General features: G+C 48.3%; 1 protein-coding gene across 1 annotated transcript; it reads right to left on the bottom strand.

Annotated features, from left to right (window-relative positions):
• Positions 1-2,537: 2,537 nt before the first annotated feature.
• Positions 2,538-5,417, bottom strand: LOC119291879 (thiol-disulfide oxidoreductase LTO1-like). Its single transcript, XM_037570695.1, has 7 exons — positions 5,250-5,417; positions 4,921-5,182; positions 4,355-4,611; positions 4,130-4,242; positions 3,663-3,810; positions 3,378-3,515; positions 2,538-3,058 (listed from the first exon to the last, which is right to left on the bottom strand). Exons 1-7 carry the CDS (start codon positions 5,343-5,345, stop codon positions 2,981-2,983), a joined length of 1,092 nt encoding a protein of 363 aa, XP_037426592.1. The 5' UTR covers positions 5,346-5,417; the 3' UTR covers positions 2,538-2,980.
• Between the last annotated feature and the right edge of the window lie 21,023 nt (positions 5,418-26,440).

Here is a 26,440-nt window from a genome sequence, read left to right as displayed (position 1 = left end):
AGGTTGTGGTAATCGCTAATGGCTGTAGCTAATCGCATCATTAGCCCGTATACAATTTATCCATTGAACTAGCTACGCCAAATATTGATGACCAGAGCCCAATAGCCCATAGATATGTACGTGTCGGCTATTGTTTGCCCTATGGACAATCTAATAGATCCGATTGATTGATCTACGTTCGTATTCTCCTGGACCGCTTAGGGCATTTGCCGCTATCACCGGCCGCCGCTAGTGCCATCCACTGATGTGCGTGTCGTGCTAGGGCGTTTACGGTCGCCGCGGCATCCATCATAGTCGCCACGACGACTCCATCCACTATTCTACCCTCTACAGCCCGCTGTCCGCATACGATTGACTAGATGCAAACGGATCAGATCATCAGAATACAACTAGAGGTCGCTAGCCAGGTGACCAAGATTGAATATGTTTTCTTGCGGATACAGGATTGAATATGTTGGCAGCAGATACCACCATGCATCAGTAACTATTAATAATTATTGTTTATTTTTTGTGAATTGTGATCTTAGTCTTGTTAATTAGCATCGTTTATCTTCTGCATCCACGACATGAGTTTTTCCTTAACTTTGCTTTTTATCTATTAACCTAAAGCATCACAGCTCAATTTCAAATATGAAGTTGCTTACTACCCATATACCATGTGGTCACGACAAGACTTATTTGATGTGTCCAATATATACACAATGGTGGATTTTTTTTTTGAGCATCAGTACAGACACAAGCGCTCATATACACGCGCATACACTCACCCCTATGAACGCACGCACGCACACCCTACCCCTATGAGCACCTCCGAGAGACTGAGCCGGCATATCATCTTGAAATTTACGAAGTCACCGTAGGCGCCTCGTCGTCGACGGGAACGTCTCCTCCCACTGAAAGCGCATCGCCGGAAATCCTGAAATAAATCCAGGAACAATGGTGGATTTTTTTGTTACCATGAAATCTTTTCTCGTCAAGAACGGGCTCAACTAGAGTATCAACTTGTCCATTTCTAGCTGGATGTTTGCAACCATCCAGAGCTGAAAATCTCGTCTTCATGATCTGACTGTTGGATCCTAAAACAAGTAAGACTACTACATACGCAATGGTTTATATATTACTTCGGTTGGTCATAAATCTTCTAGTGTTAGCCGCGACAACTGAACAAACTTTTTCGTCTATGGAACTAGACAAGACACGTTTTCGAAACAAAATGAACATGATTTTCTTCAGCATTACATGATTGACAGTAATGGTAAGAAGCATAGCAAAGTTTACATTATCAACTTGTTCAACATTGTAGGTGTAGCGCTCAATTCAAGTGTAGAAATGTAACATTCTTTTGTAATTCCAAACAAAAAAAATTATGATTTTTCATCATGCTATCGTGAGACTGAAAATATCATGATGGTCAATGACTTCTGTGAACATCGGCCTTTCGCCCCCCTCAAGTCCAAATCCTGGCTCCTCCCCTGTTTACTATCTATATTTACTCAGCCGGACTCAACCGAACCACACATGCAGGATGCCCAAATTCATGTAGAGAACCAAACATGCCCCTTACGTTTCTTCCTCCCCCACATCTAGGGTCTAGCATGTTTTTCTCTTCTTTGCTCGTGGTGTGAGGCTACGAGAGACCAAACTACTCCCTCCGTTCCAAAATAGATGACTCAACTTTATACTAACTTTAATATAAAGTTGAGTCATCTTTTTTGGAACGGAGGGAGTAATAGTTAACCGATGCGCGGACATTTACAATTACACGTGTAATGTAATAATGTGCTGTTTCCTTTTTCTTTTAATGTAAGTAATAATGTGGTGTTCCCGTGCAGAGGATTGCAAAATACCGGGTTTCGACAACGCCATTATGTTTCGAAGCCTTGTGCAAGGCGCTGTGCTGGACGCAGGCGCAAGTCATCGGCGCCCGTGTCAAACAACAAACGTGCTGGAGATTGGAGGGCAGCACCAGCTGTGTCTGTCTCTTCTGCAGAAAATAACCTTAATAAAGCAAGAAAAATAAAGGTTTCTGCAGAATCAAGCGCCACAGTGCATTTGTGCCATGCTTTTCACAATCCTTCAAAACCTTTCTAATAAATCCTATATACAGTAGTGTGTTCTCCGTTTTTAGAACCAGAGTGGCTATCGTCTATATATAGCTGTCCAAACAAAGTTCAGTTTTTTTTTCCTGATACCCCCAAGTGTGCCATACTCTCTCTCTCCCTCTCTCTACATTTTTCGCAACCCTGAAGTGCATATTGCGAATTTCTTAAGCTGAAAATAAAGATCATTCAGTCTTTATTTCTCCTTTTGCCAGAAACATGAGTATGCACACTTTTACACGCTCACATATTTTTTCCTGAGACAAAAGTGAATTCACATATCCATATGTTTTGGGGGAGGGAGACGGTTTTGCTTCAGTTGCTGCAAGAATTAGACCATTTCCTTGTGTTTTTGACTTTCTGCACAAATCAGGCAGAAATTCAGTTTTAGCAAGAAAGTATCAATGGCTCAATTATCGACGTTGTGGAGCTCAGGAATTCACATATGCTCCCAGAGAGCAGAAACCCTTCGTTTCAAAGGGCGGAGGGCACAGACAGTGTACTTCCCCAGGACTGCAAATGTCCAAGTGCAAAGTATTACGTACTACGAAAACAATGGTTTTCCAGGACTACAGGTTTTACAGCACAAACTACAGGCTCTACAAAAAGGTCCTAGTACATTCGCCCCCGGGGTTCGATGCTCTCCTTCCGCGCCATTCGATGAGAGGACAAATAGGTCTTGTTTTTTACATAGTATTACAGTGGTTAGTGGTTGTATTTAGTAGTATAATCTACATATGCACCATTGGAATGCACCTCATCTGGGATGAAATTTTTGTGGTGTTGCTGTTAACTGACACAAGCTTCAGGTTCTTGCCTCTAGAGAGCTCTTTTCTGCTCTTCGATTCGGCGGGGTGCTTCTGCTCATCGAGCTCCATGCCTCAGGATTGCTCGGGGCTCTCGGAGACAAAACCGGATTCTTCTGCGAGGACTGAGAGTTCCTGGTCGCCGCTCAGGAGCTGAGTGGAAGGGAGGTACATAATCAGTTCGGGAACACATAGGAAGCATAGTGCTTTCATCATCTAGGAAGCATGTGCAAGCCACGACGGAGTGTGGTGACCGACAACATCACATGTAGAAAACCAAAGCTATATGCATGCTACTGCGAAGTAAAACAGAGGATGTCATCTGAGGATAAGCTGCAGATTCAGTGTGAGCCAATACTGACAGAAATGCAGATGTGCACCGAGAACTTAAATCATGCCTCAACATAAAACACTGAATGGGTGACATCATGGACTTGAACTTTAATGGAAACATCCAACTTATCAGGAGTACCTTCCCGTTGATGACCCATGTTGGAAAACCTTCCAGACCAGTGGCCACACATTCGTTGGCCATTTTCTTCCCCTTACCGGCTCCATTAGGGAAGCATTCCACATAATCCAGAATTTCCATAGCTTCACGACCAAACAACTGCATGACCATATGGTAAGAATTATAAAGTAGGTCTTGATTGATTTTGCTCTGCTTCATTTTTGGAGATCTAGCACAGCAACAATGAGGTCCTGTGGTAGTAACTATTAAAAGCTGTTGATTCAAGGAAAATGAAAGAACTCATACTTGTTTTTGGTCATTGCAGTGAGTACACCAGAATGCTCCATACATCTTAGCACCTATAGAATGTAGATGTCTTGCCAGTGAAATAGCAAAAGGGGTTGATTCTGATGTTACCTCTGTTTTGTATGGTTCTAATACGAAATCACCTGTACTGCATAAAATGAAGGAAAAAGAAAGTCTATTAGTCACTTGAGATGATCTTAAAGGAAACGAACTACGTAGAATAAAATTCACATTGACCTCAAATCAAAATGGCTGGTTCCTAAGTAAAAAAGGAAAAGGAAAATGGTTGTCCAAAAGAGAAATTCACTATGGGATATGAAACATACAACCATAATAGAGAGTTAATGGTTTGCTGCACGTTCGATGAAACTTCAAGTAAATGGCAAAAAAAACGCCTTATAATTTGTATTTTCGCTGAGGCAATCCCATCATTCAACGTTAATTACCAATGTGAGAGTAAGTCTCACCCCTTTAACTGAGTAGTAGCCGAACTATATGAGTTTGTTAAAGCAAGAGCAACAATGACAGCTACAGCTAACTGAAGACCAACAAACTTCTGGATACGTGCCAAGCCAATGTCCTGCAAACAATTCCTTGGAGCACAAGGTTAGTTGGGCGGGCTACTTGATTACCAAAAGATCTAAATGAAGAAGAGGAACACGCTGAAGCAGAATGTTTAAGAAAGCACACACCTTCAGTCTGATGAAAAATAATGTGAAGGAGATAAATGCTGACGACAGGCAGTATAAGCAAGAAGTCCCGACAAATTTGGTATTCAGGATGAAGAGAAAATAAGCACTCGCAGTCGCCAGTGAAGTAGCAAGCAGAAGCAAGGTTAGGCGGATATCCAAGTCATCGAGTCCAGGGAGTAACTCCTCTCCGTTTTCTTGTAGAGAAAGTGCAGTCACCACACCATATGTCACCATACCAACTAATGGAAGAGGGATCCCTACAGAAATAAAGCGAGACCAATGTTACTGATGAGCATCCATAGTACTGTATTATGTGAAAGTTTATCTCAGCACACACAACACGGCACACGGCAGAATGATAAAAGGGACATTCATACATAGTTGTATAAATTCTGAACCTGCAACCATGGGCAACAGTTGAAAAAGAATGGGCACCGGATCTCGAATGTGGCTAAGTTACCAATACACAATCCTACCTACATAATGAGTAATGACAATGCAAGCATAATGAAAGCAGTACAATTTTCAGAACTATCAATCCCATGAGCAGTGGGGGAGGAAATTACCGAAGACGACGGAGTAGTCGCTGTCGAGCACGTCGCCGCAGCCTCCCCCGGCGACGGGGCAGAAGGCCTCGGAGCCCGTGAGCTTGAGGTAGCTGAGGTAGCCGGTCTCCAGGAGCCCCAGCCCCGCGACGCCCGCCGTCCAGGCGCTTGTGGAGACGCCCCACAGGGACGAAGGCGGCGCCGGAGGAGGGGGCGAAGGCGCGGAGGTCTCCTGCTGTTCCGGGGAAGGAGGTTCTGCGCAGCACCTGAACCGCGCGGCTCTCTGCGTGGACCACGGAATCAGAGGACGCGGCGACGGCGCTCAGAAGTGCAGACGGTGTGGGTCTTACCTTGACGCGCGGCGGGGAGGAGGTGGCGGTGGAGACGGCGCGGCGGGCCGCGGGCGGGAGGAGGGAGATGGAGAGAGCTGCGGAGATGGTCGCCATGGCCGGAGACGGAAGTGAGTGGTGAGAGCTCGCCTGACCTCTCAGCTCTCACGACTGTTCTGTGGGCCACACTTCCCAGCTGAGCTTGCTTACTGGACCTTGCATTTGATCCATACACTCATGGAAAGAAGTCTGGGCCCATCAAATAACACGATTCTTTTTTTCAATTTTTCTGGAGCCAGCAACCTTGCTATGCAATGGGATGATGGCAGGAATTCTCACTGCAGAAGAAAATACTGAGCCATTCCCTCTAGTTAGGGTTTCTCTAGTTCTCCCGGGGCGATCTAGCCACCGTCGAGTCTTTTTTTTTGCTTCCCTACCGCCAATCTTCTCCCTACTACCGTCTGTGGGGCGCTGGGGGGACAGTGAAAGTTAGGGTTACCCCAAGCAACTCGATCGATCTTTTCTTCGGGCCAGAGTTCTAATGGCTTCCGACGGGGCATCGAGTTCCTCGGGAATTAGTGATGTCGAGCAGATGATGAAGGAGCTGGGACTGAGAGAGGAGGACCTGGATGATGTGGATTTTGATGAACAAGCCGCACCGCCGGAGGGACCGCGATGGATAGCTCTGGCTAGGGTTAACACAACAAAAACCTACAGCCAAACATGGTTCTACAGGAACATGTGTGCGGCCTGGGACATAGCGCAAGAGGCAAGGTTCAAACCTTTGGAAGATAATCTATACACTATTCAATTCTCATGTCTAGCAGATTGGGAGAGAGTCATGAATGATGGTCCATGGAATTTCAGAGGAGATGCGGTGATTCTGCTGCCATATGATGGGATCACGAAGCCTTCCACTGTTAAGCTTGAGACAATTGATATATGGATTCAAATCCATGATATACCAGAGTTGTATGCGCATCTGGTGGCTCCACTTGCTGCTAAGGTGGGGGAAGTTCTCTTCCCTTAACCTAATTCACACGACTTTATTGGTAACTTTCATTGAGTTTGGGTCAGAATTAATGTATTCAAGCCACTCAAGAACGCGGTGTCTATGATTAGAGATGGAAGAGACAGATTTATAGAGTCAAGTATGAAAAGCTCCCTGACTGGTGTGTGGTTTGCGGCATGCTTGGGCATCAATTTAAGGAACACGGCAATGGTATTCACCCTCCGTCTGCCTTGGTGTTCAAGGATCTACGTGCAAATTGGTTTATCCGCTCAGGCAGAGGCCCTAGAGAAGGACGCAGCCAACGAGGTGGTCGCAGGGGAGGCTGATCAGGAGGGCGCTCGAGTGGGCACTCAGAGGGGAAGAGGAGACATGACAGAGAGCCATGCACCGAAAGTAACACAAACCCCTGTGGATCCTGCCGGGGCGGCTAGCGATATGGATATGGAGGAGTTGAGCAGGAAGAGGAATGCGGGAGCAGAGCTCGGGCCAAACATCATATTCTCCCCCAACCCAATTATGCACCTGCAGTGGACAAGGTAAATCCTTTAGCAATTATGCTGGTGGGAGCTAATGTGATGAGTCCCCCCCCCCCAGCGAGATTCGAAGAGGACTAAGAAGATAGATGAAGATACAGAGGGACAAATCTCAGCAGTGAAGAATTTGGCGGGCTCCTTTAAGGAGCGCCGCCGGGCCCAATGAGTGATTTTTGCTGGAACTGTCGTGGAGCGGGTAAACCTGCGACAGTTCAAGAAATTCGCGAATTCGCGATGAAGTTTACCCCTAGTGTGCTATGTATAGTTTAGACACAAATAAGTGGTGCACGAGTAGAAGCTCTAGCAGGAACTTTAGGTTTTGATAATTCATATGCTATTAGTAGTCAAGGTAGAAGTGGAGGTATTGGTATGTTTTGGAATAATACATGCAATGTTGAGATCTTGGGAGATTCTGTTTATCACATTGATGCAAAAATCACAGAGGAAGGACAGGACCCTTGGCGCATCACTTGTGTATACGGGGAGGCCCAAACCCATCTCAGACACCAAACTTGGGATGTTCTAAAGGGGATCGACACAATAAGTGATTTACCCTGGCTTTGTTTTGGTGATTTCAACGAAGTCTTGCATCAGGAGGAGCATCATGGGATAGCGGACAGAAGTAATGCATAGATCCAAGCCTTTCGAGAAGCAGTTGACGTGTGCATGCTTATGGACCTGGGGTACCAGGGCGACCATGGACGTTTGAGAAGAAGATTACAGGGGGGAGGTATGCTAGAGTTCGGCTGGATCGGGCTTTGGCCTCGGCTAGCTGGATTACAAGATATCCACACGTTTTCTCATTTAGTGGGTGCAACCTCTGACCACAGACCGATCTTGTTGAAATTTGATAGCACACAACATGATACAATGTCGAGGAAGGTTTTTAGATATGAAACTATGTGGGAGTCACATGAAGCATGGAGGGACAAGATAATAGATTGCCGGGGTGCTTTGGCGCCTGGGTATGGAGTCGGCGACTTCAGAGATAAGCTGCTCAGAATAAGTAAGGACATATCAGCATGGGGTATTGATAGGTTTGGAAGTGTGCAGAAGGAGATGAAACAAATCAGAGCAAAGCTTGAACAACTGTGGAATGATCCAGCTAGAATGGGGCCAGTGCATGCAGAGATAAAGCTGAATGAGAGACTAGTAGAGCTACTCCATAGAGAAGAATTGATGTGGCGACAGAGATCTCGCCTTGAGTGGATGTCAGCTGGAGATATAAATACTAAATTCTTCCATATGCGGGCTAGTATGAGGCGGAAAAGGAACATGATACGTGCTTTGTCAAACACTTTGGGAATGGTAAAAGACGACCCATCTGAGTTAAAATCGTTGGTTCAAGATTTTTATCAATCTTTGTACACATCCGAGGGGGTACATGGGATGGAGGAAGTCTTGAGGCATGTACCCTGAAAGGTCACACCGGCGATGAACGATACTTTATGTGCACCGTACACTAGCGAGGAAGTCAAGACATCGTTGTTTCAAATGTTCCCAACAAAGGCGCCAGGTCCCGATGGCTTTCCTGCTCACTTCTACCAGCGTCACTGGGACATATGCGGAGAAGAGGTTACCTCGGTGGTACTGAGGATAATTAGAGGGGAGGAGAGCCTTGAGGGGGTTAATGACACGGTGTTAGTTTTAATACCAAAGTTAATGAGCCCGACCCTTCTATCTCAGTTCAGGCCAATCGGTCTTTGCAACGTCTTATATAAAATTCTGTCAAAGGTAGTACCGAACAGACTGAAGATCATATTGCCTGATATTATATCTGAGGAACAATCAACATTTGTGCCTGGTAGAATGATCACGGACAACATTATCTGTGCATACGAATGCTTGCATTTTATGAAGAGGAACAGGTCCAAGAGGAATAGTTTGTGTGCTCTAAAGCTTGACATGATGAAAGCTTACGACAGGGTCGAGTGGGCATATTTATAGGCGATCATGCTCAAGTTGGGTTTCTCACCAGCTTGGACGGAAATTGTTATGGGGATTGTCAAATCAGTGTCTTTCTCGGTTATTTTTAATGGTGAAAAACTTGAACAGTTCAAACCATCTAGAGGTATTCGGCAGGGAGATCCCATTTCTCCTTACTTATTCTTATTGGAAGCAGAGGGCCTTTCGTGCCTTTTAAAATCCAGTTCTTAGTCATCGATACTTGCAGGCGTGAAGGTGACACCCACAGATCCTGTGGTGAACCATCTTTTGTTTACGGATGACAGCCTGCTGCTTTTTAAGTCTAGTGTGGAGGGAGCAAATGCGGTTTCAAACCTGCTTCGTAATTATTGTGATGCATCTGGTAAAAGAATTAACAATGACAAGTCATCAATCTTCTTTAGTAAAGGATGTCCAGAGGATCTAAAGCATCAGGTGAAAAATATCCTTCATGTGCAGAACGAATCTTTGAGCAAAAAATACTTGGGCATGCCGACAGTGGTGGGTCACTCAAAGAATGACACTTTTTGTTATTTGAGAGATGGGGTGTGGGAGAAAGTGAGGGGATGGATGCAGAAACTACTCTCAGCAGCGGGGAAGGAGGTGTTGATAAAATCAGTGGCACAGGCCATACCCGTTTTCTCAATGTCATGCTTCAGACTTCCTAGGGGACTTTGTGAAAGTGTGTCTACACTTATAAGACATTTTTGGTGGGGATCTAAACAGGGAAAGAGGAAGCATGCTTGGGTATCTTGGGATGTGCTGACAAAACCAAAGAACTTGGCAGGCTTGGGTTTCAAGGATCTAGAAGTCTTTAATCTATCTCTTCTATCAAGGCAAGCCTGGAAGTGTCTGAATGAACCTAACTCGCTGAGTTCACGTATTCTCAAGGCAGCTTATTATCCAGACAGTTCTATCCTCGAAGCGGATTTGGGATCAAATCCCTCTCAGATTTGGCGGGTAGTAGTGGATGGCAGAAACGTAATGCAGCATGGTGCGATCATGAGGATTGGAGATGGGACATCGACTCACATTTGGCAACATAACTGTATCCCTAGGGCGGGCTTGATGAGGCCGATCTCTTCGTTGGTTTAGGATCCTCCACAATTAGTGGCAGAGTTAATCGACACGTCTTCAACATCTTGGAGAGAAGACTTGATCAGACAAGTTTTTGTTCCTGTTGATGCCGAGGCTATTTTGAGAATTGCACTATGTACAAGGCATGTAGATGACTTCTGGGCGTGGTCGGAGGACCCGAGGGGTCGCTTCTCGGTAAGAACTGCATACAAGATGATCTTGTTGGGGAACACAGTAATTTCATAAAAAATCCTACGATCACGCAAGATCTATCTAGGAGATGCATAGCAACAAGAGGGGAGAGTATGTCCACGTACCTGAGGGAGTCCTGGATAAGGGGGTATCCGGACAGCCGGACTATATGCTTTGGCCGGACTGTTGGACTATGAAGATACAAGATTGAAGACCTCGTCCTGTGTCTGGATGGGACTCTCCTCTGCGTGGAAGGCAAGCTTGGCGATCCGGATGGTAGATCTCCTTCTCTGTAAACGGACTCTATGTAACCCTAGCCTCCTCCGGTGTCTATATAAACTGGAGGGTTTAGTCTGTAGGACAAGACAATCATAATCATAGGCTAGCTCCTAGGGTTTAGCCTCTACGATCTCGTGGTAGATCAACTCTTGTAATACTCATACCATCAAGATCAATCAAGCAGGAAGTAGGGTATTACCTCCATCGAGAGGGCCCGAACCTGGGTAAACATCGTGTCCCCAGTCTCCTGTTACCATTAGCCTTAGACGCACAGTTCGGGACCCCCTACCCGAGATCTGCCGGTTTTGACACCAACATTGGTGCCTTCATTGAGAGTTCCTCTGTGTCGTCGCTGTAAGGCTCGATGGCTCCCCCAACCTTCAACGACGCCGTCCTGGGTGAGACTTTTCTCCCTGGACAGATCTTCGTGTTCGGCGGCTTTGCACTGCGGGCCAACTCGCTTGGTCGTTTGGAGCAGATCGACAGCTACGCCCTTGGCCATCAGGTCAGGTTTGGAAACCTAAACTACACCGCCGACATCCATGGAGACTTGATCTTCGACGGATTCGGGCCCATGTCAAGAGCGCCGAACGATCACGACGGGCATGACCTAGATCTAATGTCGGACAGTATTCGGAATATCGCGCCTACTACGGCTCCAGACTCTGATCTAGAGCAGATTGTGCCTTCCGAGGATGGGTGGATGGACCCCGCCCCGGAGGCCGCACACTCATCGGTATTGGAGCCGAACACAGACTCCGCTCCTAAGGAAATCTGTATCTCCGGACCCCCGGACTTGTCTCCGGTCGTAGGTTCGGGATCACGTGCACCCGGGCCTATCGAGTCCAATTGGGCCCCAGTAATGGCGTTCACCACCGCGGATATCATGCAACACTCCCCTTTTGGCGATGTGCTAAATTCATTAAGGTCTCTCTCTTTGTCAGAAGACTCTTGGCCGAACTATGTCCGGCCCGAGTGGGGTACGGACGAAGAAGAGATTCGCTTCCCACCCACCCACCCACTTCATAGCCACTGTCGATGACCTAACAGACATGCTTGATTTCGACTTCGACGACATCGACGGTATGGACGTCGATACAGGGGGCAATATGGAACCACCGCCCACGGGGCGCTGGACCGCCACTTTATCATATGACATCTACATGGTGGACATGCCCAAGGAGGACAACGGTGACAAAAAGGACACAACGGAGGATAAACCCCCCGGACAAAAGCAAAAACGACGGTGCAGGCGCCGCTCTAAGTCTAGTCACAGTAAAAATAGCGATAACAACGCAAAAAAGGATAACACTCCGGTCGACTAGAAGGCAACAACGACCATGGGGACCCAGTGATGGAGCAGGATAAGCCAGGTCACGCCGAACACAGCCTGGAGCAGGCGCCTGACCACAGCGATCCCGAGGGCCGAACTCATCACACTGCCTCCAAAGAGGAGGACAGTCCGGTCGACGGTGCATTCATCATCCCGGAAAAACGTTTGGAACAAGATAACCTCCGCAAAAGGCTTATTGCCACGGTGAGGAGCTTAAAGAAGAACCGAAGATGGAAGAAGGTGCTAGATACTGAAGAAAAATACGGCGACGATCGCCAAACAAAGAGCTACCCAAAGCGCAAACTACTGCCAGAATTCAACAATGAAGCCTTAGAGCCCGTTTCGCTAAAGAACACCACAGCCGATCAACCGGACCGACCACCTCATGGCCGTGATAGAGCAGCCACCGGTGCCGCACACAAGTCAGCCCATGATTTACGTGAGCTCTTGGACAAAAAGGCTGGTGCGGCCAGGTCCGTCTATGGATCTAGAGGGCGCGCTCACGCACAAGACTATGGTCACCAAAACGATCATACTGATCAAATACCAGTCCGGAATCAAACCCGGACACAACAACCGTCGACAGCACGCCCTAACATATCCAGGTACAGAGGGGCTGCACACCCCCTGTGTTTCACCAATGAGGTGCTGGATCATGAATTTCCATAGGGATTCAAACCCGTGAACATAGAGGCATACGACGGAACGACAGACCCTGGGGTCTGGATTGAGGATTTTATCCTTCACATACACATGGCTCGAGGGGACGATCTCCATGCCATCAAATACCTCCCCCTCAAGTTGAAAGGGCCAGCTCGGCACTGGTTGAAAAGCCTCCTCGAAAATTCAATTGGAAGTTGGGAGGAACTTGAGGACGCTTTCAGGGCCAATTTTCAAGGGACCTATGTCCGACCTCCGGATACAGACGATTTAAGTCACATAATACAACAGCCCGGAGAGTCAGCCCATAAGCTTTGGAACAGATTTCTCACTAAGAAGAATCAAATCATCGACTGTCCCGATGCTGAAGCCCTAGCGGCCTTCAAACATAGTATCCGGGACAAGTGGCTTGCCAGACACCTCGGCCAAGAAAAGCCAAGGACGATGGCGGCCTTAACAAGCCTTATGACCCGCTTTTGTGTGGGCGAGGACAACTGGTTGGCCCGTAGAGGCACCAGCGACCCAGGCACATCCGAAATTCGAGATGGCAACGGGAAGCCACAACGCAACAAGAATAAGCGTTGAAGCAATGAAGATAGTCCGGACAACACGGCGTTCAACGCCAGATTCAGGGGCTCGCGACCCGGTCAGAGAAAGAAGCCATTTAAAGGCAGCAAAGAAGGATCGTCCGGCCTAAATAAAGTCCTGGATAGACTGTGCCAAATCCATGGCACCCCGGAAAAACATGCAAATCATACTCACAGAGAATGTTGGGTCTTCAAGCAGGCCGGCAAGTTAAACGCCGAATACAAGGGAAGGGAAACACCAAGAAAAGACGAGGATGAGCCTCGCCAGCCGAACACTGGGGGACAGAAAAAATTCCCACCAGAAGTTAAAACAGTAAACATGGTCCACGCAACCCACACGGAGTTCGTTGCCCCCAAGTCCAACCCCTGGGAGGCCTGCCCGATCACTTTTGATCACATGGACCACCCGGCCAGTATCCGGCACGGAGAATCGGCTGCCTTGGTGCTCGACCCAATAATTGATGGATACCATCTCACTCAAGTCCTAATGGACGGCGGCAGTAGTATTAATCTGATATATCAGGACACTATCCACGAGATGGGGATAGACCCATCCAGAATAAGACAGAGTGACACCACCTTTAACGGCGTGATACCAGGCATCGAGGCCCGCTACCAGGGCTCTCTCGTATTAGAAGTGACATTCTGTTCTCCCGACAACTTCAAAAGCGAGGAATTACTCTCCGACATTGCCCCCTTCAGCAGCAATTATCATGCATTACTCGGAAGAATGGCCTTCACTTGCTTTAATGCAATACCGAACTATGCCTGCCTCAAACTTAAGATGCCCGGTCCATGTGGCATCATAACGGTTAGTGGAAACACAGAGCAATATGCGGCAGCTCCCGCGGCCGGACACTAAGCGGCCCCTCCCACCAGAACGCATGATCGGTCGTTAAGACCACGGACACGGCTAGACGAGTCTGGCGCACCACCATCAACAACAGCCCGGATAAACCCTGGCTGGGTGCTGCACATATATCCCCATAAATGGTACTAGGGGTTGTCAACACATAATACAGCCCACAATTCAGCTTACCTTATAATAGGCCAATCTCTCATATTTCTAGTATCTATTGAGAATAACCAACTTCCCGCACGCTTACTCCTCTATATGAGTTTTAGTTTTTACAGACACTACTCGTGCGACACCCTTCCAGGATACGGCACAACGAGGACAAAGGCGCAGACGTGCAGCAGGGCCCCGCTCAAAGGTTTCTCTTTAGATTAAGCCCATGTGTAAACCTTCTTTACTGTCTTTTGTTGCTTGACATCCCATGGGTATTCCATACACCCACAAGGGACATTGGCGTTATAGGCTATTCGCCACGACAAATCAATGCACGTACCTGGAAATACAGGGTCAAGGGCGTTACTCAGCCCAGTATATCTTATAAAGTCCGAATACCTTTGGGAGTGTTCGGCGTCACGAGTTTGGCCTTATATGCATCAGCTCCGAATCATGTCTTTGGTCAAATGTTGGGTTAGCCCGGCTCCTGGGTTTGCCGCCTTATGTTCCGTTCTATCGGCTAAGGTGGCCAAGGGAGAACTACTGCGATTGTGCCCTGGTTATTCCGGATGAGCGCCTCAGTAGAGAAAGCCGAAAACTGACTATCGTGATACAACGAGAGACTGGTCAACCACTCGAGGACTCATCGGAATGTATAGGATTCCTCCGCATCAACGAAGGACCGGTTTCCCGGTCAAGTACGTACGTGCACCGTATCCGGACACACGCGGAAGTACCAGGGGCTACATAGTAGCCCCACCTTTCAACTCCTATGGCTAAGTGAAAGTGTTACAGCTATATAGTCCGGTTGCCTGGTTCGACGTGCGATCACCTCCTTAATGGACCAAGACGTTGGATCAAGTGTGTTTACGCATATTATTTTTCGAACACCCCCGCATTATGTGCGTGGGGGCTAAAGCCAACGACTGCTAACTTTCATGTTATATGCATACATAACCGGCCACACAGGATACATTATAATACTTTCAGGCAAAAGTATAAAAACAACCTCTATAATTAACACATAATTGTTTTCAATCAATAGACTTGTCACTCGAACATGACATTCTTCGAGCACTGAGCCTCTATTCTACGGGCACCTTCTACGACCTGCTCAAAATAGTGCTCGGCTGGGTCTTGGCTTCCTGCCGGACCCTGGGTTACAATGTTGGTGGCCTCCATATCTGCCCAATACTTCTTCACACGGGCAAGAGCCATCCACGCACCCTCTATGCATGCCGACCTCTTCACGGCATCGATTCGCGATCTGGCACCAAATAGTTGCTGCACTAAACCAAAGTAGCTGTCCGGCCTTGGTCCTTTCGGCCATAGATGGTCTATTACTGACCTCATTGCAAGACCGGACAACCTATGGAGCTCGGCTATAGCGGCCATCTTCTCACTTAATGGCAATGAGCGCGTTGGAGCGCTAAATTGCAACCAGAATAGCCTTTCTATTTCATTATCTTTATGATCCTTGAATAACTTGGTCGCATCAGCCGTACTCTTCGCCAAGTCCGCATATTCATCTGCAGTGCTCCAAAGTTGATCCAAAGGAGCATACTTTGGATCTAAGAACTTCATCCGCAACAAATAGGGGTTTCCAGACGCGATTTCTCCGGCTTGTCGAAGTTCCTCCCGCGCGTCTCTAATATTAGAGTGCATCTCCTTAGCGAAATCCAGCGCCTTCTTCAGGTTAGCCGCCTTTGCCTGATTCTCCTTCTCGAGAAGCTCATACCGGCCGGCGGCGTCCCTCAGCTCCACAGCCATCTCGGCTATCTTTTCTTCGCTTCGGAGATGAGCAGCCTGTTCGGCTCTCAAGTCTTCGGCTGCCTTTAGGGCAGCCGCATTGCAAACCCGGGCTTGTTCCTTGGCTAAAGCAAGTTCTGCCCTCATGGCCTCCATGGCAGAAGCTCCGCCTACAGCCACATCACATCATATTAATATTACAACATTCTTGCAATTTACTCAACAAATAAGGAAACACGAGCGCATACTCTGCGACTCATCGAATCGCTTGTTCACAAGTGTGATGTCGGCATCCACCACGTCAATCTGTCGCCTCAATTCGGCGAATTCAGCGGTCTGGTCTATCGCTAGACCCTTAGCAACCTGCACATCAAAACAAGTGCGATGATTACCTGGGAGTGTGATCCTCCGTTTGCCGCCGTAGGCTGGCAACCACAGTCTCACGGGCTACTATCTATACAGAGCACATCTATCGCGTGTGGTGCAACCAAAAATTATGTATTTCGTTGCTTACCTCAAAGCCTCTAAGCAAGCTTTTAAAAGCTTCATTTAAACCGCTTGTAGCGGAGGAAATTTTCTCCAACAACTTACCCATTAGTGTACGGTGATCCTCCGAGAGAGCAGCTTGCTCCAGGAGGCCCGTCAGTATGTTCGGCCGGGCACCGGACTCTCCCGGACCCTTCTCATTGCCCTCCCAAGGAGCCGAACATGCTGGGCTCGGGACGGCCGAAGTGTTAGCTTCTGGCCTCAGTGGATCTAGACTCCTCCGTGATGACACCTCAGGGTCACCTGCCCCATGGAGCGGAGAGGCTAGTGGGGTTTCACTCTCCATCATCTCCGAAAGAAGATCCCCCGAGGACGAACTCTGTTGAGATGAACTGCTGGCCGGACAGCAAAAAACAGGTCCTAGTTATTACTCTCAGAGGAAAAAGCGATAAGTTTCTGGTTTATCAACTCACAGCTTGGTGGAGGGCTGGCCCGTTCTCGGGCATGATGCAGCAAGGACTCCCTTCGGGGCTGGGCTCTCTGGTGAAGTCTTCTTCCCTTGCTTAGGCGCCTCCGTCTCCAAGTCTTCGGAGGCAGCCCTTTTCTTCCCGCGGGGGGAGGAATTCTTGGATTCACCTCCCCAATTATCCTCCTTCGTGGAGACATTAATTCCCCAGGTTTGGATGAACAATGTGTGAAGCTCACTCTTCCCTTCATCTTTCCCCGATGGCCCTTGACTTAATGCCCGCTCAAGCATCCTGGCTATTGCCGGACCGGGCGGGCCTTCGGGAAGTGGGGCCGGACACCTGATTCTCTCCGCCTTGCTGAGCCAATCCTGGCCGCGGACAGTTTTTCAGACTAATGTTATGATAAATACAAACGAAGTGTTCGGTTATAGGGTTGCTTACTTGGGTATCTGGGCGGTTGCAGCTCAGGCCCGCATCCTCGGTGGTGTCCGGACACTTTACTCGTGGCCCGAAGAACAACTTATACATCTCTTCGGGCGTCATACCGAAGAAGTGCAGAATGGTTCGCGGACCCTCCGGATTGAACTCCCACATCCGGAGAGGATATCGTTTGCACGGCAGGATCCGCCGAACTAGCATTACCTGGATTATTTTGACAAGACTGACGTCTCTCTCAAGAAGCTCCCGAATACGGCTCTGCAACATCAGTACATCGTTAGCAGGCCCCCAGTCCGGTCCCATGTTGGCCCATGATGCTAGTTGAGGCGGAGGGCCCGAGCGGAAGGCGAGGGCGGCCGCCCACCTTGTGCCTCGGGGAGCTGTGATGTAAAACCACGTTCGTTGCCACAGATCGGACACCTCCGGGAAAGAACCTTCTGGCCATGGAACATCGGTGTTTCTGCTTATTGCAGCGCCCCCGCACTCCATGCGTCGCCCCTCAATCTCCTTCGCCTTCACGTTGAAGGTCTTGAGCCATAGGCCAAAGTGGGGGGTGATATGGAGGAAGGCTTCGCACACGCCGATAAACGACGAGATGTGGAGGATGGAATCCGGAGCTAGATCGTGAAAATCTAGCCCGTAATAGAACCTGATCCCCCTCACGAAGGGATCAAGAGTAAATCCCAAGCCTCGGAGGAAGTGAGAGACAAATACAACACTCTCATTGGGTTCGGGAGTGGGGATGACCTGCCCTGCGACGGGAAGCCTGTGCTTGACATCAGCGGTCAGATACCCGGCCTCCCTAAGCTTCGCAATGTCCTCCTCTGTGACAGAGGAGGCCATCCACCGGCCTTGAAGGTTGGATCCGGACATGATCGAAGATCCGGAGTGCTTAAGCTTGAGCTTTGGGTGTTGGGACTCAAAGTGCGGGAAGGCGCGAGCGTGGAGATAGAGGGATAGGCCTCGACCCCTCTATAAAGGGGGGAGAATATCAAGCGTCCCCAGCGTAACCGTTCGGGACTTGCCTAAAAACATGGAGTCATGCCAACAGGCATGGTTGGATTACCCATATCTATATTGATGAGGATCCCACGATAAGAGGGACATGATCTCTGCTTCGACAAGACGTGCCAAAGGAACCGCCTCGTAATATGTGCGGTAGCTGGTTATAAAAAACTGTTCGAATAAAAATTGGACCGTGGCATGATGACATGTTTCGAAGAGTTATCAGCAGATTAGATTCGTGGATTATTATTCTCTCTACGGAGGTATGTGGAACTTGTTTTGCAGAGCCGGACATGGTCCTTATGTTCGGAATTTATATTGAGGTATTCGGAGATAGAACCCGCCTTGCAATGCCGAAGACAATCTGCGCGCCGGACTCATCGTCATTGAAGCCTGGTTCAGGGGCTACTGAGGGAGTCCTGGATAAGGGGGTATCCGGACAGCCGGACTATATGCTTTGGCTGGACTGTTGGACTATGAAGATACAAGATTGAAGACTTTGTCCCATGTCCGGATGGGACTCTCCTTTGCGTGGAAGGCAAGCTTGGCGATCCGGATGGTAGACCTCCTTTGTAAACCGACTTTGTGTAACCCTAGCCCCCTCCGGTGTCTATATAAACGGGAGGGTTTAGTCTGTAGAACAAGACAATCATAATCATAGGCTAGCTCCTAGGGTTTAGCCTCTACAATCTCGTGGTAGATCAACTCTTGTAATACTCATATCATCAAGATCAATCAAGCAGGAAGTAGGGTATTACCTCCATCGAGAGGGCCCGAACCTGGGTAAACATCATGTCCCCAGTCTCCTGCTACCATTAGCCTTAGACGCACAGTTCGGGACCCCCTACCCGAGATCCGCCGGTTTTGACACCGACAGTACCCTCATAAACCGAAAGCGGAAGCGTTTAGTAACGCGGTTGATGTAGTCGAACTTCTTCGCGATCCAACCGATCAAGCACTGAACGTACGACACCTCCGTGTTCAGCACACGTTCAGCTCGATGACTTCCCGTGTACTCTTGATCCAGTTGAGGCCAAGGGTGAGTTCCATCAGCACGAAGGCGTGGTGACGGTGATGATGATACTACTGGCACAGGGCTTCGCCTAAGCTCCGCAACGGTGTGATCGAGGTGTGTAACTGTGGAGGGGGGCGCACCACACACGGCTAATACCAATCTTGGAGTGACTTTGGGGTGCCCCCTGCCCACGTATATATAGGAGGGAGGAAGAGGAGGACGGCCCTAGAGGGGGCGCCAAGGGGGGGAGTCCTACTTGGACTCTCGGTTCAAGTAGGATTCGCCCCCCCCCCCTTCCTATTCCAACTAGGAGCAGGAAGGGAAGGAGGAAGAGGGGAGAAGTAAGGAGGGGGGCGCCGCCCCCTCCTAGTCCAATTCGGACCAACCCATGGGGGAGCGTGCGGCCACCCCTTGAGGCCCTTCTCTCCTTTCCCATATGGCCCATTAAGGCCCACTAATTCCCATGGCGAATTCTCGTAACTCTCCGGTACTCCGCAAAATACCCGAATCACTCGGAACCTTTCCGATGTTTGAATATAGCCTTCCAATATATTGATCTTTATGTCTCAACCATTTCGAGACTCCTCATCACATCCATGTTCTCATCCGGGACTCCTAACAAACTTGGGTCATCAAAATCACATAACTCATAATACATATCATCATCAAACGTTAAGCGTGCGGACCCTACGGGTTTGAGAACTATGTAGACATGACCGAGACATATCTCCGGTCAATAACCAATAGCGGATCCTGGATGCTCATATTGGCTCCTACATATTCTACGAAGATCTTTATCGGTCAAACCGCATAACAACATACGTTGTTCCCTTTGTCACCGGTATGTTACTTGCCCGAGATTCAATCATCGGTATCATCATACCTAGTTCAATCTCGTTACTGGCAAGTCTCTTTACTCGTTCCGTAATACTTCATCCCGCAACTAACTCATTAGTTATAATGCTTGCAAGGCTTATAGTGATGAGCATTACCGAGAGGGCCCAGAGATACCTCTCCGAAACACGGAGTGACAAATCCTAATCTTGGTCTATGTCAACCCAACAAACACCTACGAAGACACCTGTAGAGCACCTTTATAATCACCCAGTTACGTTGTGACGTTTGATAGCACACAAGGTGTTCCTCCGGTATTCGGGAGTTGCATAATCTCACAGTTTGAGGAATGTGTATAAGTCATGAAGAAAGCAGTAGCAATGAAATAGTAATGATCATAATGCTAAGCTAACGGATGGGTCTTGTCCATCACATCATTCCCCTAATGATGTGATCCCGTTCATCAAATGACAACACATGTCTATGGTCAGGAAACATAACCATCTTTGATTAACGAGCTAGTCAAGTAGAGGCATACTAGGGACACTTTGTTTTGTCTATGTATTCACATATGTACTAAGTTTCCTGTTAATACAATTCTAGCATGAATAATAAACATTTATCATGATATAAATAAATATAAATAACAACTTTATTATTGCCTCTAGGGCATATTTCCTTCAGTCTCCCACTTGCACTAGAGTCAATAATCTAGTTCACATCACCATGTGATTTAACACCAATAGTTCACATCTATATGTGATTAACACCCATAGTTCACATCGCCATGTGACCAACACCCAAAGGGTTTACTAGAGTCAATAATCTAGTTCACATCGTTATGTGATTAACACCCAAAGAGTACTAAGGTGTGATCATGTTTTGCTCGTGAGAGAAGTTTAGTCAACGGGTCTGTCAAATTCAGAGCCGTATGCATTTTGCAAATATTCTATGTCTACAATGCTTTGCATGGAGCTACTCTAGCTAATTGTTCCCACTTTCAATATGTATCCAGATTGAGACTTAGAGTCATCTGGATCGGTGTAAAAGCTTGCATCGACGTAACTATTTACGACGAACTCTTTATCACCCCATAACCGAGAAACATTTCCTTAGTCCTTACTAAGGATAATTTTGACCATTGTCCATTGATTTACTCCTAGATCACTATTGTACCCCTTTGCCAAAAGCATGGCAAGGTACACAATAGGTCTGGTACACAACATAGCATACTTTATAGAACCTATGACTAAGGCATAGGGAATGACTTTCATTCTCTTTCTATATTCTACCGTGGTCGGGCTTTGAGTCTTACTCAACTTTACACCTTATAATATAGGCAAGCACTCCTTCTTTGACTGATCTATTTTGAACTCTTTCAAAATCTTGTCAAGGTATGTGTTGGGGATATAACTATTGGTATGACCCGCGCAGGAGGGGCCGGGTTATACCTATGGTGACTCTTGATATGAAGACCATGAAGACATTAAAGATAGCGGTTAACAGCCAAGGGCCCAAGGCCCAAGGGCGACTCAAGGCCTGTAGGTATAAACCGCCATATATGTAAGACTTGTTTTGTAAGGCATGTAAAAGTAGTCACCGAGCCGGACACGTTGTCTATGAGCCGGTCGGGACTCCGTGAGCCGCTGGCCTTCAACCTGTGTATTTAAAGGGACGACCAAGCGGCGGTTCAGGACAAGAAACAAGAGATCGAAAGCTAGGTCAAGAAGATTCGCTCCCTGGTAATCAAGACATAAGCAATACCACCTGAAACTGGACAGTAGGCTTTTACCTTCACCGCAAGGGGCCGAACCAGTATAATTCTTGTGTCCTTTGTCACATTTAACCCCTTTAAGCTAACCTAGAGGCGATGGCTCCACGACTAAGTCCTTTCACGAGGACATCTATCGTGACTATTCCATGACAGTTGGCGCCCACTATGGGGCCAGCGCACGGTGGTTTCAGGTTCTTGAAGGGCAGCTTCGAAGGGATCAAGGGATATGCTGTGGGCTGGATGACCAAGAGTCGTCGTGGCAAGCTCTACATCGATGATGCAGGCTGGGGCCCCGAGGCCGGCTCAATCGAGTACGGGTACCGGGTCCCCTTCGGCAGAATTCACGTCTTCATCGGCAAGATTGGCGAGCCGGGCCCTGAGCCAAACATCTGCACTGACATCATCGAGACGGCTCAGCATGCAAGACCCGCCCGAGCTCAACCCGCCGTGAAGCGTGCCTTCGTGGGATGCATCCATGGAGGGGAATTTGATGAAGGATCTATGTCTGGCGGTGAGACGTCCATCTACTCTGATGGTGAGTCATCCACGGGTGAGACTACTTCGTTGTATCAACTACAAGATGGTAGGCTTGGGGGCTATTCTGATGGCGACAGTATTCCGGATCCCTTTGAGCCGCCGAAGCGGGTTGCAATCTTTATGGCCGGGACACAGCCTGTGCAGACTCCCTCAACTATGCCAACAATGACTCCCGGGTCAGCTGCAGCGATGGCAGCCGGGGCAGGAGGCCCTGTGCGCCCGCCGGCTCAAGTTTTGACAGACTTGTTGGATAAGTTGACGGCCTTGATGACAACAGAGGTCAGCCCGGCGAATCGAGAGCAGCGCAACGTAGAAGTTACAAAGTTGTGAGAAGAGATAGAACAGGACAAAGCAGACCTGGCGGCTGAGGACGTCAGGATGGCTGTAGAGCGAGCTTCCTTGGATGCCCAGGCGCAGCGGATCCAAGCAGAGGCCTACCAGCTTATGATGGATCAAAACGCTTTAAATGAAGTCATGAGGAGGAGGCACATGTCTCGTCTACCTCTGGTTTATGAGGGGAGGAATCTCTTTTGCACGCCTGGAGCGGGACCCAGTAACCCGCTACAGTTAAACCGGGACACCGCTCCTAGGGCTAGAACACCGACTCAACCACGCGTGACGGAGCCACCTCGTTTGAACACTGTTCCGCCTCAGCACGTGCCAACACCACTGGGTCATTATTCTAACTCGTTGGATAATATGATCGTTGCAGCTACATGATTGGCGGCTCACCCAGTGGAAGGTGATTCTCCAGCAGTAGTTGAAAGACGAAGGGTTAAGGAGCTTCTTCAAATGGCAATGGTACAGCAGGAGGTGTACTCTTACAGCCGAGATAGGATTCATTCGACTCCTCGTCCAAGCCGGAGCTATAGCAGACACATGGACTCACCAGTTGTTTCAAGCAATGCCCAGCGCCGTGAGCGGTCAAGTGGGCATGACCCAACAGGTAATGGAGCTCAGGGTGCGGTCGATCCGGGCAGGATGTGTCAAGAAGTGGAGCAGGCGGCTCAACCAGTGGTTTATCATCAGCTTCTGGCTTATCCGACGGCTTCTCTGGAGGCAGGCATGACCTCTAGGTCTACAGGTGTGCCCTGTTTGGTGTCGGCTCTGCGTAATGAGCGTTTGCCTAAGGATTTCAAAGGGCCTCATAAGGTGCCTAATTACACAGCCGACTTACCCCCTGAGGCGTGGATTGAAAGTTATGAGATGGCCATGGAGCTATTGGAGGTCAATGATGCTGCGTGTGCTAAGTATTTTACCATGATGCTAGATGGAACGGACCGTAATTGGTTAAAAGGGCTGCCGGCTAATTCTATCTGGTCGTGGGCTGAGTTAAAGGCCCGGTTTATTCAGAACTTCAAAGACACGTGCAAACAGCCTATGTCGATTGTGGACTTGGCTACTTGCGCCCAGGAGGAGGGTGAATCAACAACCCATTGGGTGTGCCGGGTTAAAGCTATCATACATTCATCTGATAACATGAATGTCGGCTCTGCAGTCTTAATGTTGGAGAAAAATTACCGTTTTGAGCCTCTCAAGCAGGAGCTGGGGCGGCTCAAGCGCGATTGTAATGATATGGGGTAGCTGATGGCAACCTTAACCAAATATGCCAACTCTGATAGTACCAAGGACCCCGAGTCTGATGATGATAAACCGGGAAAGGGAAAGAAGAGTGGCAACGCCAACGGTCCGCAGCATAACCCGACGAATCAAGGGGGCAATGGTAAACGCAAGGCTGATGGTAGCTCGGAGTTTGTGGCTAACACCAATGCACAGGGTAATAATCAGTGTCATAAGGAGAGGCCGCCTCCTCGGACCAGCGGATCAGGTCCTACTCTTGAGCAGTCGTTGAATGAGCCTTGTCCAAGGCATGGCACGTAGGAGAAACCGGCTACTCACCTTTGGAAAGATTGTACGATTATGAAGGCTTTTAAAAACCTTAACTCATTTGATGGCAATCACGGACCGTGCGGCGGCTCAGGTGGTGGCGGTTCTCATGGCCCGGGTTATGGAGGTGGCGGTTCTAATTCCGGCTTCCAGGGCCACCCAAGTAATCAGGGTGGATATAATTAAAGTAACCAGGGTGGTTTCAATCAGCAATCCGGCCAGGGGGGTCAGCAGTAGCAGCAGTCCGGATATCAAAGTCATCCTAAACAGTTGAATAGTGGGCAGTATCATGTTTTCACCACAAGTTTGTGCAAGCGGGACCAGAAGCTTCACAAGAGGGTTGTGAACGCCGTTGAGCCGGCAGTTCCCCATTACTTGCGATGGTCTGAGCAACCCATTATGTGGAGTCGAGTGGATCACCCGCCCCGGGTTGATAACCGAGGTCACTTGGCTTTGGTGGTGGCACCTCAAGTCGGTGGATACAAGTTCACTAAGATACTCATGGATGGAGGTAGCAGCATTAATATCCTTTATTATGAAACCTTCCGTCGCATGGGGTGAAATGATAAGAACCTTAAGCAGTCTAATACGGTTTTCCATGGAGTGGTGCCTGGTAAGTCGGCATACCCCATTGGCAAGATTGAACTAGAAGTAGCCTTTGGAGAAGCATGATTCCAGGGCTGAGAAGTTAACTTTTGAAGTGGTCAAGATCAAAAGCCCGTACCACGCTCTGTTTGGACGGTCGGCTTACGTCTAGTTCATGGCACAGCTGTGTTATGTTTATCTGTAGCTCAAGATGCCGGGATACAAGGGGACCATCACAGTGCATGGGAGTTGAAAGGTAGCCTTGGAATGTGAAGAAGGTGATGCGGCTTATGTTGAGTCTGTTTGTGCAACAGAAGAGTTGAAATTTTACAAGGATTATGTTGACCTGGCGGATATGACATCTTTGAAGAAACCAACTACAGAGCATGATCCGGTGCTGAAGTTTAAATCGGCTGATGATACTAAACTCATTGACTTTGTTCATGGCGATTCATCCAAGCAGTTCAGTATCAGTGCTAATCTGGATCCTAAATAGGAAAGCGCGCTCATCAAGTTCATCCGTAAGAACCGGGACATCTTTGCATGGAAACCTTCTGACATGCCGGGTGTACCGAGGGAACTCGCTGAGCACACTCTCAATACTGATCCAAAATTTAAGCCGGTCAAGCAATTCCTTCATCGCTTCAATGAGGAGAGGCACAAAGCCATTGGAGAAGAGGTGGCCCGGCTCTTAGCGGTTGGGTTCATCGTTGAAGTTTTCCACCCTAAGTGGTTGGCTAATCCGGTGCTGGTGCTTAAGAAGAATGGTACTTGGCGTATGTGTGTGGATTACACGGACTTAAACAAGGCTTGTCTGGTTGATGCTTTTGCTCTCCCTCGTATTGATCAAATCATTGATGCTATGGCGGGATGTGAGCATTTGAGTTTTTGGATACTTACTCTGGTTATCATCAGATCAAGATGGCGGTTAAGGACCAGGAGAAGACAACTTTTATTACTCTCTTTGGAGCCTTCTGCTATGTGTCTATGCCTTTTGGGCTCAAGAGTGCTCAGGTGACTTACCAGCTTATGTGCAGAATTGTCTCCACAATCAGATTGGGCACAATGTTCAGGCTTATGTGGATGATATCATGGTGAAATCCAGAGAGAAAGAAACTTTGGTAGATGATTTGAAGGAGACCTTTGATAACCTCCGGGTCTACATTGTGATGCTTAACCCGACCAAGTGTGTCTTTGGTGTACCAGCAGGCAAGCTTTTGGGGTTTCTGGTTTCTAAGAGAGGCATTGAGGCTAACCCGGAGAAGATCAAGGCCATTACCTCTTTGGCAAAACCGGCGTGTATCAATGATGTTCAGTGGCTGGCGGGTTGTATTGCCGCTTTAAGCCGGTTCATAAGCCGGTTAGGTGAGAAGGCCATACCGCTGTATCAGATGATGAAGAAGACAGACGACTTCGTCTGGAGTGATGCTGCTAACGACGCATTTGAAGACAACAACTAGCTGAGTCGCCAGTCCTTGGAGCTCCTATTGATAAGGAACTGTTGTTGTTATATGTGGCTGCTAACGCCCGGGCTGTCAGTGTAGCTGTTGTGGTGGAACGGAAGGAGGTAGGCAAGGAATATCCGGTTCAACGGCCGGTTTATTATATTAGTGAGGTGCTCATTGCGTCCAAGCAGAGGTATCCGAATTGACAGAAGCTTGATTATGGGGTGTTCATGGCCAGCCGGAAGCTTAAGTAGTATTTCTTGGGTCATCCCATCACTATGGTTAGTTCGGCTCCTTTTGGAGATATTATTCAAAACAGAGAAGCCACATAATGAGTAGCCAAGTGGGCCATTGAGCTTGGACC

This window comes from Triticum dicoccoides, chromosome 4B (genome assembly GCF_002162155.2).
Source record: "Triticum dicoccoides isolate Atlit2015 ecotype Zavitan chromosome 4B, WEW_v2.0, whole genome shotgun sequence".
In the NCBI taxonomy this organism is placed as follows: Eukaryota; Viridiplantae; Streptophyta; class Magnoliopsida; order Poales; family Poaceae; genus Triticum; species Triticum dicoccoides.
The sequence above is the reverse complement of the archived record's forward strand: the minus strand, read 5'-3'. Positions and strand labels throughout refer to the sequence as shown.